Source organism: Aulostomus chinensis, chromosome 6 (assembly GCF_037954235.1).
Source record: "Aulostomus chinensis isolate RoL2024-O1b breed Wild chromosome 6, RoL_Achi_v1.0, whole genome shotgun sequence".
Taxonomy (NCBI): Eukaryota; Metazoa; Chordata; class Actinopteri; order Syngnathiformes; family Aulostomidae; genus Aulostomus; species Aulostomus chinensis.
The window spans coordinates 4322733-4341868 of NC_141325.1; the positions used below are offsets into that span (position 1 = coordinate 4322733).

General features: G+C 42.5%; 1 protein-coding gene across 7 annotated transcripts in view; it reads right to left on the reverse strand.

Annotated features, from left to right (window-relative positions):
• The window catches only part of LOC147259758 (uncharacterized), a 298413-nt gene that overhangs the window by 179070 nt on the left and 100207 nt on the right, over positions 1-19136 (reverse strand). For all 7 annotated transcript variants that reach the window (XM_086205919.1, XM_086205918.1, XM_086205922.1 and 4 more), the window contains 2 exons: positions 4034-4158; positions 2451-2594 (listed from right to left, as the gene is read on the reverse strand). In XM_086205919.1, coding sequence (XP_086062045.1) covers positions 2451-2594; positions 4034-4158 — 269 coding nt within the window. The remainder of the gene's footprint in view (positions 1-2450; positions 2595-4033; positions 4159-19136) is intronic.

A 19136-nucleotide genomic window follows, 5' to 3' on the forward strand; every position in this document is an offset into this window, starting at 1 on the left:
GACAGACAGGCCGCCATTAACAATGTGGTGGCTTGTGAGAGCAGCAGCTGATGGAAAGATACCCTGGCATTTTGCTGTGTTAAGAAGTGGCCCTTAAAGATTTCGCACTTCCAATTTCTTTGAATTATCTGCCATCTCCAACCTGTCGCTCAGTCGAACAATCTCAGATTCCTGCTCACTGAGGCGCCGGGCTGCTTATTGACAAAGCAATCTGCAGTGATACAGCGGCGCCCAATAAAACATTAGTAAAACAACAAACTCCCACATGAGCACTTCATTGGTACCCTGTCTTATTTCATACATGTTTTCCTCTTGGTCATTCTATTGCACTGCACTAGTGTTCTTAGCATCTTAGCATGGAGTGAGCTCAAATGTTTCTGTGGCTTTGTACAGCATTGATGATCTGGTGCGACTTGATACCTGCTGGACAAAGCAGCAGAGAATCTCCTCTGTGTTTGCTAGCATACGCGGCTAAACGGATTTGTTAGGGTTCACCTAAGTGATGGAGGCCAGCGCTGTGATGACACTGAACTGACTGGCTTATCAGTTCTTTGACTCACTAGCTCCTCCAGACAGACCATGATAGAAATATCACAACATCCCCATTACCCTCAGCATTGTGCACAGGCCGTGCTTTCTATGAATTATTAAAAGCGACAGATTACGCTGCAAGGCTGGAAGTCTGGAGGCATGCTACAGATGCTGCTGAGCAAAACATCAGAAGTGGGTTTTTGTTCTTTTTTTAGAGGAGCTTTTTTTTATTTCTTTAGGATGGTTTGACGTAGAGGTTTGGACATACGTGAGTGTATGTGGGTGTTGTAGAGGATGGGGGGGGGGTGAAGGGCATAGTGTCAGGGCTTGTCTGACATGTGGCCTAGTGGGTTGGCTGGATGGTTGGTTTGCTGTCTAGATGGCTGGTTGGGTGCATCCCAGCTCAAGCCTGGCAACTCTCTCTCTGTTGCTCTCTCTCTCTCTCTCTCTCTCTCTCTCTCTCTCTCTCTCCATCTCTCTCTCCCTCCCTGGAGTGACGGGCTGAGACATTAAGACAGGCGTTTTAATTAACTGTGCCACTCTTCCACCTGCTGCCCTCAATATGCTCCGGCCCAGGCAAGCTGTCTCTCATATCACTGACTCTCTTGCTCTCTTTTTTTTTTTGTTCAATCTTTCCCATCTCTCCTTCATTTTTCCACACTTTTCCCATCTTTTTCCCTTCCTTTCTTTCCAATTTTCAAATCTCACCCTTCATCACTCGGACGTGCTCTCCTCTAACCCCTCTTTCGATCCCATGTGCATCTTTCAGCAGTTTGACCTCGATAGATGAAGCCAGATAGATCGGAGAGGCGATTCCATGAGGCTCAGATGACAGAATTAGCCAATTTCTTTTTTAAACTTGGAGTGAATTAATTTCTACATGTGTCCTGTTCTACTGACCCTCTAACTACCCCCCATGAATCCCACCCTCATGCAACACACACACACACACACACACACACACACACACTGGTGCTCTTCAAATCTAACTGGTAATTCAGTTCTGCCTGACACTCATCAGGCTATTCATTAAGGCCTGATTGGAGATGGATATTTCTGTTCCCTCATGACAGAACGGAGCTGGGGATCAAACTGGGGACATTACGGGATTTGAAGAGCAAATGCAATACAGCTGCAGATTTGTGAAGTTGGACACGTCTGCGTGAATATGCTCGTAAATGGTTACATTAATATGTGTAAATGTATGCTTGGTCATTTAGGACACTGTTCCTCCTATAGTTTAGACATTCAGATCATGAATTGAGAATTAATTCTAACAGAACAGAGCAACAAATGATCCACTTTTAGCACTCTACTTAAATTGTATTACACTTTTAATGGGGTTAATAATAGATGGTATTAGCAACACAGGAAAACGGTTCTACAAAGTGTTGTGTTAAAAGGATTAATGTCCTCCCTTCAGAATTGAAGCCAAGTCTTGGAGATACAGCTAAACCTAACAAATGACCAAGCTCCGGCTCTGTGATGGGAACCGCCATACTACGGTGAGAAGACAGCAACTGGGGCCCATATATCAGCAGGCTTACAGGGAGCATTCATCTGCTGTGTAAGGAGAAGTGACTTTGAAGTGCTCCGCGGTAAGGTGAAAGAGCAGCAGTGGCCTCAACCTCAGTGTTTATGTAGCCGTGCTAACCCTGGGAGAGCTCTTAATGAATGATGTGGATAGATGGACACCACAGATAAAAGCATACAGTCACACGTCTGTGTGAGGGCCAAGACATACACCAAGGATTTACGCATACTTTCTGTTGAGGTTGTGGACATGTCGGCGTATACATGTAAGCTTTAGCTGTGCGTCTGCATTTAGAGTAGCCCGAGCAGAAAAAATCGAGTGCAGCGTGCAGGAGGTATATGTCTGAGCTTCTCTAACAGGTTTCAGACATTAACATGAGACTGACCTGTTAGCAGCAGGCTGTGCCAACATCCTGCTGCAAGGTCCTTCACTGGTGAAGCTGGCAGCGTCACTTCTTCTGGGTAGAGGACGTTCGTCTTTGTGTTTCCACAGGCGCGTCCGCAGCCCCACTGAAGCAACCTCGCATCACCTGCGCCAGGCAGTTGAGCAAAAAAATAGAATTTGAGCAATTGCGTCCTCGACATTTTATTTCTGTTAATAAAATACACCACTTTAAATTTCTTTTTCAGATCATAAATGCAGAAGCATCACCCGGCTATTTGACATGTTCAGACCGGACCTCGTGTGTTTGTCGGGTTAATAAAGCAGGGGCTTCTCACCCCTTGCAGCTCATGGTGCATGCTATCTTCAGAACACCTCTTGGAGCATGTTGTCCTTGTTGTGTTGCTGCTGCATGGGGCCTCCGGTGATAAATTATGGATGCAACGCAAAAGCTGTAAAATTTGTTGTATCTTCTATTATCTTCATGTTAAAGGCCACAAAAGCTCTTCAGTGAAGTCAGCCATTAAGAAATGACAGGTATTGCTATCAGGCTTCTTTATAGCCTATTACCTGCGATGACAGCAGCTGCTGCTGCACCACTGTACGGCCTATCACATTATTTGCAGCTAAAGTCAGCTACTGTGTCATTTCGCCTCATTTTCTTGACAGTGCTATCATAAATCCATTGGGCTGCAGGGGAAACTGTCGACTACCTCGATTATCTTCATAGCCTGAATGAATTCTAAAATGTATGTAACAGGCAATGACTGTTATGGATCAGGAGCCACGGCCATATTCTCCCTCACTTTCTCTCTCCACTTCCTTGTCTCTCTCTCAGGTGATGTGTCGATTGAGGGCTCGAGGGCTCCGATAGTCACATAAAACTGAGTAAAATAGGTGAACTTTAAAGCACGTAGTGACAGCTCGTGCCTAAGGACGCACTGAAATTCTGGAGGGATCTTTAAAATAATCGGGTAGCCTATGCAGATAAGCTATTTTTTTTATTACTGCTTTTGTTTCTTGTTATTTATTCCCATTTTGTGCCAAGAAATTGTATTTTCAAAAAATAGCTAAAGTGTGTAAATGTCGCTCAGCCCTTCATCACGCTATCTTTGAAAGAGCATACATTCAAATCATTCAAACAACCTTTTAACGGAACCTTCTTTCATACCAACAGATAAACATTCGGCCACTACCACCGCTGAATGTCATCTTCTTTTGCAGATATGCTAATGCCGGTCCAGGAATATCTGATGGAAGCAGGTGCACGCCGACTCACTATTTATCCACCACGTTGTAAAGATTTTTGCTGATTCATTGTCAAAGAAAAATGAATTTACAGGGTCCTGATATTTGGCTACTTTGGCCATTTGATTTCACCTTCACGTCCAGAAAGGATGAGAACTGTCACTTTTTTTTAATCATCATTATGATTTATGTATTTATTTATTTTTTCACAGTTTTTTAAGATAGGATGGTAAAAAAACAAAAAACAAAACACAGATTGGAATGGGATTTAATCTGGAACTTTTGCAAAAAAAAAATATATAAATAAAAAAAAAAGTCAGTCAAACTGTATTTCTGTACCTGTCAGTGCAAGACTGTGGTTAGCCCCGCATGTGACCTTTGACACATGGTCAACACACTCCACAAAGCGAGGGATGATCACATTTTCATTAGAACCGCTGCCAATTTGTCCATAATCATTCTGCCTGAGGGGAGAAGAGTATAAACACATAATTGAAAACATAATTAATTACCTGCGGGCATCATCTTCACATTGTTTTATCACATTTTATATTATATACAACCCCATTTCAAGGTATTAAAATACTGCACATCTTCCAATTTCTATAGGAGTAAAATAAATAATCAAATCAATTAAACTATTGCAGTGAACAGGTTCCACTGGGGACCGCGGTGGAACATATGCGTCTCCTTCCATTTCTTTGTGACAATAACGAGACACAGCCCTATCAGAAGTGAAACACCTCACTAACTAATTAGACTCTCAGGCTGCATTCTGACAAAATAAAAAGAGAAAAGTGCTTGAAGGAAGACTTGCTCTCCTGCAATTTGCATCTGCCACTTTTTACTGCATCTGTTCCAAGTGCCATTCAATGTTCTCTTCCTCCTTTTGTTGGGAAGTGTTGAGCCCTAACTATTTAAGCTCACCTCCTACCTACCCAGAGCTTTGTTCCTGCTCCTCTGCAGACCAGTAATGAGCCAACTGCCACAAAACCGCTAGGAAATTAATGACTCATTACGTACGGGGCCTAGACCGCTCCACAGCCTCTCCCACTCCCCCGCTTCACCACACATGCCTGCGTGTAATCCTCTCTCTCTCTCTCTCTCTCTCTCTCTCTCTCTCTGACTCTCTACCTCTTTCTCTCTCTCACTCTCATCCCTTCAGCCCATACAGAAAGACCCCGACACCTCCCTATAAATTAGAGCCTATTACAGGGCTCCCATGCTAGCAGGGCAAAGAAAGAGGGCCTTCACAGCTCAAGAGTGTGCGCAGGAGAGATTGGGAGAGTTGAATGTGGAGCCTTAAGGTGCTCCTTTCACACCCTTACCCTTATCCATTATGCCAGTGTGTAGAGCCCCTCAGAGAAACATGCAACCCCAAAAAAGACTTGTGGATGAAAATAAGTCATGGGAGGGATTCTCGGTCACACCTTGTCCCCTTCCTGCTTCTACTTCAGTGTCAGATTATATCATAACTAGTCCTTCAAGCGAGGCAACATGGTCACAGTGCTCCTCCTTCAGAGAGTGCAAAGATGCTGAGATTATATCTAATCACACCACCTGTGTATGGATGGATGGACAGACAAAGAAAGATATTAACCAGATAAAGCAAATGGTGGACAAGCACCTACACATGAAAATTCATGTGGTTATTGATTTCGTTTCACTCCCTTTTACCCTCCACTGCATTCCCCCAAGGCAAGAACTAATTATTCATGGGTCTGTTGGTCTTTGTTCAGAGCAAAAAATACTGTTCTACATTGCCAGCATTTTAGAATATCGTTTCTTTTTTTCCCTTCGCTGGTAGGATATGTATCAGGTTTTCATTCAAGCATGCTATGCTCATTGGCTTTTGAAGCTACGGTGTATTTCAAGGCAATCCCTCTGAGAATGAATGGGTGAGATCACATGGGTTTGAGATGGTTTAGAATGGCAAATCCTGCTGAAAGTGTCATTTCCAGTCGGAGACATCAATTTGGTGTGTGAAACAGGGCCCCAGGAGAGCCCAATAGCCTGGGAGATTCCTGACAAGAGCAAAGGGCCTGGGGATCAACTCCTACTCACCTGGATAAGACGGGAATTTCACAAAGCCCTTCAAATACACGGAGCAAAGCGAGAAAGGAGGAAGAGTGAAAGAAACATGATAGACAACTTAGGAAAAAAAAAGTGCTGAGAGAATTTATAAAGAGAGGAGTGATATCTTTGACAGTGTATAATGAGACCTTGTGTAGTACACAACACATTATAGTGGGTTTTTTTCCTCGTTTTTGTCCTTTTTGACTTTGATATTATTATGAACATTAATAAAAGAGGAAAAAATACACAAAAAGAGGAACTGATCAATGACCCCCATCTGGGAAAGGTTGTCAAAGCTCATAAGTATGGTTGATAGGGAGATATTAAAACACTGACATGTGCAAATTAAAAATCTGAATTATTGTCACCACTGTTTCTGCTGGCCAAACATTTTGGTAACTGTAAAACAGTAAACATAGGCAGTGGTATAAACTCTAATATAAAGCCTCAATTAGCTTAAGTGAGAGCAAAATGGCTGATAATTATTGCGCCAGCTCATTAGACTTGTTTTGACACTAACGCCACTTAAATCACTGCACAGACATATACATAAGCACAGATGCACATACACACATGCAGATGTTAGAGTTTATTCCCATCATAATGAGGCATACACTGTACAGGTTGGGTTTTACTTGTTTAGTCGCAAAAGCTAAACACTTCAAACTAGATTTAATAGGTTATTAGCATGAAAATACAAACACTTCATGAACCCAATCATCCACAGACTGATTTATGAACTACTTTGACAAAAATAAATGGTATACATTGTCACTCAGAGCAACACTGAAGGCCTGATGGTGAGTTGAAGAAACATGGCAACTTGTGTTTTTGTTACAGCTTGCGCCTCAAAAGAGAAGCTTCTGGAGGAAGTCAAGAAGCCAGTCAATTCTCCGAGACAAGTCCTAAATAAATCAAGACAGCTGACTGGTGATTTTGTGAAAATATTATGTATGAAATAATGAATAGTACAAAAGCAAGCCATTCATACTCAGGACCTGCAGAACGTCTTGTCTAATAATGACACAGACTCCTATAAGGAATAAAATCCTTGGGGCCGGCCATGAAAGTTTAAGATTCAATGCGGTAAAATACAATGTGCCATAAAATATTAATGTATGTGGTAAAATTATGCTGGCGGTAATATTTTAGATTGCTGCTGTCTGTAAAAGAGGCATATCTGTATTTATTTACAAGCAGGGATAGTGGATGGGGGTTTTGTTTGAAGCCATGTTTATGAATATCGACTCAGGCTCCTAGGTAAGTGGCTATAAATCTGGGAGAGGATCTTTGTGAAGTTCCCTTGGAGGACATAACTTCAGGCCTAACTGCCTCCTTCCTTCACTTGACTTTTAAACATTTAGATGTAGCCTAGCCAGCAGCACTGAGAACAGATTCTAAATTATAAAGGTTTGAGTGTCCAAGTGTTAGCAAATCAAAGGAGATAAATTGTGGTGAAGGATTTCTCAGAGATAGAAATAGAGATGTGCTTGGCCCCTTGATCTGGAGTGTTTATGAATTCGGGGACGGCTAAAATCTCTGCACCGGCTGCCACGTTCCAGATGTTGACATCTGATGCTGCATGGTTTCAGTGGAAGAGCCCATTTTTGCTTTTAACCATGAATGGAACATTTTACTTTTCAGCCTAAACTTTCCATGCTCTTTGGGGAAGAAGATGAAATGTGTGAACTACTTGAAGCCAAAAGCGTGACCTGTGCTAATGGAGAGGCATGACTTGATGATCAAAACGATCTCGTACCACTAACTCGCATCACCTTAGGCGATCAAGACCAGCTGGACGACTTCTATAGGTCCAGTATGGATGAACCTTTCACGGATGACTCATTCACAACTTCTTCTTCTGCCATATCTTTGACATATTTATCTATTTATTTTTGTTCAAGGTGAAGTTCAAATGGCCGGGGTGATTGCGTTTGTAATGATGGTGGTGATGGACACAGAGGCTTGTATCCCGGGGCTACAGTGATCACATAGGAAGCCAGGATTAAAAGAACAGATTTCTTTCCTGCTGGAGTTCAAAGGGCTGAATCGTGGCTGAACTCCAGCACCTCGCTTTAAACGCAAAATTAACTCACAAGTGGTGATAAGGTTGAGCCCTGTGAAAATACCGTTTTTGGCTTTTCTTAGAGATGAGCTCAGCAACAGCTGATGCCTTGATAAATGTCCGGAGAGCCATAGCTTCCTCCCAAAACCTCCTTGCCGCCTTACAAGTGTGCTTCTTGTGGTCACGGGGCAAATCCTCCTGGCCTCTTTGATTACGTCGGCTTCGGCTATCTGTCTCGCACGATTTTGTCCCTGACATTAGCTGACACACACCCACACACACACCCCACCCACAGACAGAGGTCCTAAACAAGGAGTTGGGGACACGTTAAAGCCCACTTAAAGAGCTCTGAAGTGGTGATATTACATACCGAGAAAAAAATAAACCCTAAAATGCATCTAATATCAAAGTTTTAGGGAAAAACACTTGCTACTATCAAACAACTGTTTTGGTCATACTGCGCATAAGCCGACTCAGCTAAAACCAGCTCCTCACAATCTGTTATGGTAAGATATCTGTACTCCTTATTCCAAACATAATGCCCACAATTTTAAAGCCCTCTTTTGCACTTGAAGTGGTAAATATTTCCTCTACTGAGATATTTCTGAGAGACCAAGCATATTTGCAGTAATGGCGGTTTATAGCGTACTTCTGAGATCTAATGCAATTAGGCTATGTTCAGAGCTTAATCAGTCTTTATTACCTGTTGCACGTTGCAAATGGGCAGCCTCCCAGCTCTTGGCAATATGGAGATTGATTTACACTAATTAAAAGTGATTCAGAAATGAGAAAGGAGAAAAATGTAACAAGAGGAAAACTGCTAAAAATATATTGTGTAATTTGTTCCTGTACACAAGCAGAGGCTGTGATGCGTTGTGAGAAACCAGGGAGCATCTGCACTCTTCCTCTCTCTGACATACTTGACTTGAACCTGTACAAACACACTGCGCTGTAATAGGTCTCAAGAGTTAAGAGAGGATTGGGAGAAGCTGGTTGTGGCAGCGTGTGCCAAGAAAAAAAACAAAAAAACATCGGGTTTATGGGCGAATGATTGACTGAATGAATCAAAATGGTTGAAAAGATGGCTCCACATTCAACTACTTAAAAGCTGCCCATGTCCCTAAAGTTCGTGCAGTCATACAGTAGGTTTCTCACCTCCTCTCACTTCCGATTTTGTGACCGAAAATCGAGCAGAGCCCACACCACTTTAAGCCAGTATTTACAGTTACGATCTGGCTGTTGTTTTTCAAGGAGCCTGGCAGTGCTTCCACTTTTTTTTTTTTTTTTTTTTAATTCATTTAGCTGTAAGGCAGAATGTGATAAGACAGAACGAAGACTTCCCTCATAAGGCGGCACATGCCAAGTCTGACATAATCCAATCTGGTCCATTTTCATCAGCTTTTGTCTTGTGTTTTTTGCTTCTCTTTTGGACTTTCCTTTGGTTCCAACGATGGCTCAAAAACCTGAAATGACACAATTCGGTCGCACTTGTATGGCGGCGAGGCTGCGATCCAAACGGCTTTTCTGCAGAAAAATCCTTGAAGACCCACACACATTTAAATCTGGCCCTGGGGGCAACAGGCTCTAAACCACTGAGATAAAAAAAAAAAAAAAAAAAACATCCAGGCCAAAAGCAAAAATATATATTTTAAGGGAGGGCTTACCATGGCAACAAAAAGGCATGTCAAACTTGTGGAAAGGAGGCATTCTGACTGAGGAGTAAACACAGACCAGTGTGCCCGTAGGAAAGCCTAGAAAAAGCTCTCCGCATATTAAAGGGCCCAGCCTCACACATGTTTGTGACAGAAAGAGAGACAATGGCAGTAATAACAGGCGAGGCGTCAGGGTACAGAAAAGACGGTTAAACGGTCATTTGTGAGAAGAAACATAACAGGGCCTAATAGAGGCTGCGCCACAAGCAGGGGCTTCGCAGAGAGAGCAAAATAGGGGCTGTAGGCTGTAGGTTGTCCCTTTAAGACCCGAGCCAGCGTTTGCATGGGTCTCCTATCGTGACCTGATTTAACGATCACATCTCTTTTGGTGTCACTTATCAATTTAAAAAAAAAAAAAAAGATATCTAATGAGCAGTAGGGCATAGAGGAGTCTTTCTATACAGAGAGCAAATTTTACACTCTTTTTATTCCATGTTTCTGTCTGCTCTGGAAGCGGAGAAGTAAAGGACATTAGCAATTCTATCAAGTTTTTCAGAAAAGCATCGGCGTTTTAGGGTGAGCGGGTTTTTAAAGACACTTTTGGGTCTGGAAAGGTGGATCAGCATATGTGGTTCAAAATGAACATCAGGTTAGAGGAAGAGAGAACTGGAGAAAGGCACGAATGGAGGGGGAGGCGGCTCATGATCCACCAGATCGACTATAATGTCCAAATGTGCCACCATAATAAAACAAATAAATAAAGACAAGGAGAAGTCGGACGCCTTCACACTCTCTTCCGTGCTAACAAACCCCTGATTTGCTATGAGGGTACATTGAACCGTCAATAACATCCAATAACAGCTTAAACCAACTTAACAAAGAAGTGTAAGAAGGGAACAAGAAAGAGTGGGAGTCTGATGAATAGAAACCTTGCTATATTCTCTTTAGCAGTTCACACGTATGCCTTAAATGCTTATATCTACAGTGTAAACGTAATCAGCGGCGTGCAGGAATGATGAAAAGGCATTACTCTTATTATGGGGGGGAAAATAACAAGCTCTCATGAAGGGATTGATTGTTTTCAAATCGTACATCTTTGTAAGAGGAGTGTAAAGTAGAGCTAAGTCGCCATTATAGTACGCTGCTGCGACATTGCTTTTGATTTTCTGTCAACATCCCTCTTACCAACCAGGCACTGTATTTGCTAAATGCATCTGGGCCAAGAAATGGATTGAACATATTGTTCATCTTCTGCAATCCAAATTGTGTCACCCAGTCGGAGGTATTGCAGGTCTATTACTTTGTGTGTCACTCTGCCAATGTTTATAGATACTGTAGGACTCTTCTGAATAGTTGACTGCACAATATGGGGTGTAGTTAATGCAACAAAACCAAACATAAATTAACCGTGAACCATGCAAGCTGGCGACTCACTCCTGCAAAGCTCCTCTGTTTTTTTTTTCTCTCATGCCAAGATTATATACACAGAAAAGAGTCTCAAACTCTTCACCGTACAAATCAATGCCTGTCGCTGCCATTTCACAAGTCTCATATTTTAATGGTTTTACACCCAAACACTCTTTTTATGATGGTAATGATTTTGGAAACGTTTTTGGTTTTTTTTTTAATTTTTCAACAATTTCACTTTATAAAAGAGGATCTCGAAAGTGTCGACGCCTTGTTCTTCCTACTGTCTGTTTACAAGAAAGGGAGTCACTCAAGGCTAACGCTACGCCACCATAACAATGAGGCCTCTACTGGAGCAGTGAGGATAAACAGAGGCATTACAAGGGGATTAATCAAGACAGTTGATCTCCTCAACCTCCATCGCAAATTTAAAAAAAAACAAACCGCGAAACGTGTTCACGTATACGCGACGTAAACACAGGCTGGTGTCTTTGGTCGGCGTCGAAGCTTCTCAACCTCGCTGTCTATTACAAGTCAGTCATCTGCACCGTTCTCCTCTACCTCAGAGTCACGGCCTCTCTGTCCCCTCTAAGTACCCCAATAAATTCAAATGTAATGCTCCTAAATGAGATCACTTACATGTGCCATTTCTCTTCAACTATATTTATCATCTCACACTTTGGCCTTCATTAACAAATGGCACTCAAGGAGGTGGCGAAGGGTGATTCCTCATCCCCACACAGGATGGAGGGAGAGCGAGAGAGAGAGAGAGAGAGAGAGAAGGCTGTCACAGGATGACACAAACTGAACGAGGCTGGATTTAACACTTCACTTTGTGGCTTAATCCAAAGCGTTTCATTAGGTCTCCTAAATTACCAGGCAAAAGAAATAGAGAAAGTAAGAAAGGCAAAGCTGCACTTAATATCTTGACATTCAAATCGTTTTCTCCGCTCAAATGAAGTACAATGTGTACAGTAACACGGCTGAAACACAAGCCAGGATGCCAAGGATAAAAAAGATGACTCATTGCTGCATAATTTCAACCTGGAGCGAAGCACAAACACACACACAAACACGATTCCTCCATAACAACGCTATCAAACACCAAAATCCCGAGGCCACCCACTGTCCAATGAGCATCGGCCAACTAGTTCGGTCATTTACATCGATGGTTTTAATTGGCTGTCACCTCCAGCATTGTGTACAGTCCTTTTGTTTCTGTCAACTACAGTACTATTACACACTGTTCATCACTTAAGGTTACCTGTTGTTACATTTAGAGTACAACTACTCCTCTTGGCCTGGCACCGGTTCCTCATCTGCATTGGCAAAGAAAACACTCAGTTTAGCTATTAATTACCACAACAATGCAAAGATGCACAAAGCAAGGGTAACCCCCTTTTTTATTTCCTTGATAAACATTTTAAAACAGCTTCATTATAATAATGTATTTTGATTAACGATGTTTACCACAGTGCTGCTTGTGAAAATTGCTTCCCCATAAATTAAACCAATAAAAGTTAGCTTATGAATAATTGCCTAAATGTAAAATGTTACAGTCTGATTCCCTCACAGCAGCTCCCCTCCGTACATACCAGAAAATCTACATATACAGAAAATAATAAACATAATTAATTTGATTTTAGAACAACTACACATAAAAATCTTTTTTTTTTTTTTAAATTTTCTTTCATTTCCAAATAGTCATAGTTTCTGTTCTAAATTAATGCAAATAAAAATACAAGATGTTTCTGGTGCCACATTGTACTGTGTGATTACTGAACATGTTAGAACAAGTGGGAGAAAACTTTAATGGCAAAGTTCATGGTAAAGCAGAGCGATGAATAATCCAGTGGGCCAGACTGAAATGTTACACGAGTGGAATTCTTGAGCCGTGTATGAATTTACACACTAAACGTGAACTGATACAGAAGTCAGCCCTGACAGATGGAAGCTCTACAGTTTAATGCCAATTGAATTGTTTCCATTAACTCGTTTGTATATTTAATGCAAGAATAAAATGTATATTTCTGTCACAAACAGCCTGATTCACAGTGTAATTCATGAATCCCTTTAATATTGTTTTAAACTGTGCATCAAATGCTAAGCTTTCAAAACAGTAGCTCACTGCATGTCGTGAAATAATACACATTTGTCAAATAGCTTGAATCAGATTTTCACTCACTGGTCTGGCATTTCATGTAATCAAAAATTCAAACTCAATTGTTCAGTCAGAGAGACAAAAAATAACCGGGCTCGTGTATGAGGGGTGGTTAGATTGTGTCTTTCGCTTAAAACTGGTGAATCCTGACTAATTGTACTCATGTAAATGTACTTTCCTAAAAGACATTATGCAGAGTACGCTGCTGATATATTGATGGGAAACACGTCGAGTCAAATCAAATAGAAAGAATGCTATTTTTTCCTGCAGAAATGAATTTTTACTCCTGTCTCATTTTTTCATTTTCCCATTCAAATGACATTAAAAGAAAATAAATACATTTTTATCATAGCCTCTCTCTGTTCTCCTCTGATAACTCCTTGTTCATGCTGATTTCAGCTGTGCTTTGCGTGGCTCTTGTATTCAGTAAAAGGCTGTGTTCCCTCAAGGTAAATTTACTATCTCTAAAAAAAAAGAAAAAAAAAGGGAAAAGAGAGTGAGGGAGAGAGAGAGAGAGAAAGAGAGAAAAAAGGCAGGAAAAAGGGAAGCTTTGTGGGGCAAGTCTAACATTTTAACATCTCTCTGTTTCATCTAAATCACTGACAACAAAATAGCCTCTAGCATGATTCTCTCTCTCTTCCTCCCTCAAAGTTAACTATGACATCTGGCATGGGCTCTGAACACCATGACAACAGACACCACAGCAGCACACAACTGCACAGCAAGAAAAGAGACAGTGAGGAAGAGAGGTGGAGACACACAGCTTGTTAATGGGAGAGAATGCAATGTAAAGAGATTGGTAATTACCACTATTTAAACAACACCCAATAACAAGTGGATTATGCAGAGCCTAGCTATTGTCAAGACAAGGATCATTTTAATGTTTCAGAGTAAATCTGTTTTTTGTAAATGTAAAAGTCTTGGGGGGTACTGTCTTCGCAAAAAAAAAAAAGAAAAAAAAAAGAAGAAGACGAAAAAACCCCTTCGTGCCAGTGGTGGGGAAATGCACAGTAAAATACATCATTTGTGCTAAGCTAATAAGCGGGGACACACACTCATTTTACAGTGACTATTTGTATTATTCATTTAAGCATGAAGGATCCAGAGGAGATGGTACATGAGCCCCTCTGTATGCCCTTGGGCTATTGTCATGGTGGGCATAATGGGAGGGGATTGTAGTGCAAATGTTGTCGTCTGTATATTTTAACGCTGCAATTTAGGGAGGAACCCTGTACAGTAGAGATGAGGAAAGACGGGAGGGAAAGACAGTGTGACCCATATGATGGAGGGATTCTTGTCTTCGGAGATTGAAGGAGCAGGTTATACTCTGGACTCCTCCACTTGCTTTCTCAATTGGACCAGAATATCCAGTAATAGACATTCACTAACATTAATTATTTCACTCCCCCCCGTATCAGCCAAGACCCCTCTCCATTCAGATTTATCTCTGAAACACAATTTTTGTCAGGAAAAATGAAGAGGAAGAGTGAAGTCAATTTTGCTTGATGTCACTGACAGCTTAGCATGTAATTACTGTCACACAAGCACAATAGCAGCACTTGCAGAAGTGCAAGGACAATCAATTTAACTTTCAGGATGGCAACTTAAATACATAACTTTTTTGAAAGAGTAATAGTGGAGTTTTTTAATGTGAATCTATTTTTTTTTTTAAATGTAATGTTTTGGATCCCCCCCCTCCTCTTCTGGTTAATGCTCTGGTATGGACTGTACAGCAGCACCCTCTTGTGGAGCCTAAGTAAAATGCAGCCTACATTCACTGCTGCAGCCTGTGTCTGCTCCAGTCCTCTTTCTGCATCCTGCTGCAGCACTCCTCCTCTAGATCGTCCCTCCAGCCTCTTCCTGTCGGAGACGCCTAGCCTCTTCCCTGTTTCTCTCGCATCGTGTCCCTGCTTTTCCCGTTCGGGCCTGGCACCATCTCGGTGACCTCCAAGTCAAATATTTAGATGTTCGATTTCAACCCTTTTAAGGAACTGCCTCGCCACCTCTCCCCATACAGAAATCAATAGGATGAGTTCAAATGCCACAGAAAAAAAAAAATGTTCAAACATAAATAGATTCAATGGGAGGCTGCGGGGAGGACTGTTTGGCAGAGGTAGGATTGAGGAGGTGGGGGCAGAGGGTGGGTGGGGGTCTGATGAAAATGTATGCACAGCCATAGAGTAGCTATACATATGCATACGGTTAGAGAGGGATTACACAGAGGGATGAGCAGAGACACTGAGAGGGTTTAAAAAGAGGGTGAACGCTCAAGACACAATGAGGCAAGGCAGGGCATTTATGTTTACCAGCTGAGGGGTGAGAGGAGCGGATGGGGGGAGAAAAAAGGAAGGAGCTTTGCCTCTAAAACCAGTGACCTCCAGTCTGGGCCTTGGTGTAAGCGAGTGTGTGGAGTGTATGGTAGTTAGAGCGGCAGCATCTTACTGTTCTCTTCTGGGAGCGGCACTGCACCAAATAGCGCGGACAAACCAGGGCACTAATATCCTCACACTAACCCCCCTGACAATATCCCATTATGTATGTACGCCTCTGTACCTTACACACCTTGAACTAGAAACAATCGCACCCTTTTTCTTTCTCTCCCCTCAGCACTTGAACCACTGCCAAGAAATGCAGTGAGCACATTTCATTATTTTTTTTTTAATTTCATAGGCAAAAAAGGGGGTACACACACACACACACACACACACACCATCGCTGTGTTCTTTACATAATCAGTTACATTGTGACACCTACCTTTGCAGCAAATGACTGTTTGCCTTTTATTCTGCTGTGTTTTCTCTCTATCTCTCCCTTCCAGCCATGTGTATCATCTATAATTACAATTCACACTGATTCTAGCCCTCCGTGCTAAAACCCAGCCTACAGTAGAAAATAAGAAAGCAGCTTGTAAGGTGCAAAGGGAGAACTTGACAACCACAAGACACAAGGGAGGGGGGGTAAAGGGAAAAAAAATCTAAACACAAGCTCTGACTGTGGGGTAACAGCATCAGCACAGTATTATTATGTTTCCAAATGGGGGAGCGTGTCACATGACGCGGGTCCCTGTCCAGATATCGATTGCTCCTGTGGCTGCAACACTAACAGCAGTAGAGAACCATTGAACTTTAAAGCAAATAGTCCTTCTCCCCCTCTCAGCGTCCTCTCACAGGCGATCAATACAGGTCGGCCCAGCACGGCTAACACCTCTATCTTGAATAATGGCCTTCCTATTCTACTTACTGACCAGGAAGAGATAGTAGGCAGGCTGCTAGTGCTGAGGATTCAACGCTGGACAAATGTGAAAATACAGGATTAAACATTCATCATTTTACGCTTAAAAAAAAAAAAGTAAAATACCAGTGAGGATGGACATAAAACAGTCGGTTTCAAGGATTCACGCATGAATCAATTCATAAATGTGGAAACATTAAATTCAAAATAACCGCAATTGCTCTAAGACTAGCAGCAAGTAAGGAAATGTTATGATATATTGTGAGCAGTTGAGACAGCAGTAAAACCGCTGGTGCTTGGACACTCCCTGCCCATCGTCTTTTAACAGTCTTCCATTTACTTGCATGCATAATACTGAGAGGTGGGCCGAGCAACTCTTTGATCCCCATTAGCCCTGTATTAGCCACAGTGACCCAAATGTTCCCCACTCCATTACCCTGCTGTAGGGTGAGAGGGGGAGATGATGCTCTTAGAGGAGAGCAAGGCCAAGGGGGTTCAGCATGGCTGGGCAGAGATCAAGTGTGAACGCAGAGAAACGCCTATCGTCTATTCTGGATCACTCTGGAACCTCCCGGGTCCCCCAGAGGGATACACCCTGTATTCACGTTGGGCCTGTCCAACACACCCGACAACATGATATGAAGCACCCTCAATTGTGTACAATGCATGTATTCGTAGTAGCTGGTATGTGGGTGCCATTTAAAATTTAAGAGAAACAAAACAGTTTGTCAGTTAAACTAATAAATGTATCACAGATGCACAGCAAAGGTTTCTCCAACCTTTTCTTTCTTCTTTTTTAAAGGAATTCCAAAAGTAGCACTGTAAAACTATACTCTTAATATGACTGTGAAACAGGCAACTGCATAATAATAGGGTTCAAAGCAATATGCATAATGTCTTTCCAGCTGAAATCATCTGATCTCTTCCGTGCCTGAATCTGCTTCAGCTGGAAGCCAGATCTGAAGTAAAGAAAATGAAAGAGAGAGAGTGTGAGAGAAATTCAAGAGAATGCAGTGCATAGCGGAGATGGCTGATGTCACAAGTCAGAGAGAGGCAGTTCTTGGCGTCAGGAGTCGGGAGTGAAGCGAATCGTGTGGCCAAGGCAGAGGCCAAGCTGAACATGGAACATGTTACAGAAGCCTCAAATATGGCGGCACTGAAAGTCAAAATCTCTTGGCTGGTGCATTTCTGCAGCAGCAAGCTACTGTGTAGGGAAGTGCTGACTGCTGACTGGGAATTTCACTTCTAACTGAGGATTAGATGGAGATCCATCGTGACAAAAAGTCCCTCATTAAAGGCTCAGGCAGACTGTGACCAAGATTACAGCAAACTTGTTTGTTCGCAGCGTTCATCAAGTCATGCAAGAGTCCAGGCGAAAATCATTTACTCTGCAAACTCTGCAGAACATTGTAGTGGAGACACAGTTCAAAAAAACTACTGCCCTGGAATATCTGCGAGAAAGCATTATGCAAGGCTCACAATTCCCCATAAGCATAAAAAAAAGAGTCTTATCCAATGACATCATCCACAAAAATGAAGAGCCTATTTGAATGTCAAAAGTATAGCTCCCAAAGGTTCAGCCTTCCCACTTCTTAATTGTACCATAACTAGTCTTGCCGATTCTAATGGGTAGAGGTGGGCTGGTCCTCTATGTGAACTCCATTAGCCCAGTATTAGCCATATTGACCGTAATGTCCCCTGTCATTATTCTGTTGCTAGGAGAGAGGAGATGATGGCCCTGAGAGGACACGAAGGCGAAGGTTCAGCATGGCTGGGCAGAGCTCGAGTGTGAACAGAAGAAACGCCCCTTTGCCCATTCTACAAGTCCCAAAGTCCCCCTGAGAGCTCAAGACGGGCAGCCGCCTGTATTCAGCGCAACTCCGTCCGATATAGTTCACTCGCACAAAAGGGTCAGGAGTTACGAATTACTCTTTTGCCAGTAATCCCTCCCCTCTCACGCATCAGGACCCTTCAACTTAGCTCGGTCCAGTAGATAGCAGTAAACTGACAGAAACCCTTTATTATTTATGGACTGACACTCACATCATTCATTCATAGATTTTCATAGGATAATGTTTATCTAACCACTCCAACATGTGCTTGGTATGCCACAGCTTTTGTTACTGACCCCTCCCCTCCTGTTTTTCTAGTAATTCCCAAAGTTATTAGGTCCAATTGCACTAATTGCTGCGAGGAGTGGCCAAAGGGCATCTGTAACAGGCTGCCTTTGACAGCCGTGAGTTGTGCATGTGTGGAGAAGTCAGAAACAAGTGGCACTGTCCTACAGTTGAACCCAGGAACGGCTCTTTCACGTCTCACCTTTCATCCCGTGACCCCATTATTTCTCCTTCCACTGTAACCTCACCAAGCAGAACATGTTTGATTGCCCCAGCCCTCCGATCTCTCTCGCTCTCATAATGTTATCTTAAGAAATGTGGAAACGATTGAACCTCCATTTGATTTTGGCGGCCAAAATGACTACCACATTGGCATCCTCTGTGTGTGTGTGTGTGTGTGTGTGTGTGTGTGTGTGTGTTTGAGTTTCAGAATGAACACCCCCCCCCCCCCCCCCCCCAGAGAATCCACCGAGGGATTCCGGGGGTTGTGTGATCCAATGCCTCTCATCATGGCAAATTGACCATGTGCACTTGACGGCCAGCTGAGTAATCTCCCAACACGTCGGCTTTAACACACCACTACGCAATCACAGAAAGAAAAATAACTTTGGGGAAGAAAAGTCATAAATAACCTGGTAGAGAGGGAGCCTCACTCTCTCCTTGCCCTCTGAACCTGGTTGAGAAAACAGTCAATAAGTGAGGAGCCACATGATTTTCACTGAGTTATGTGGTT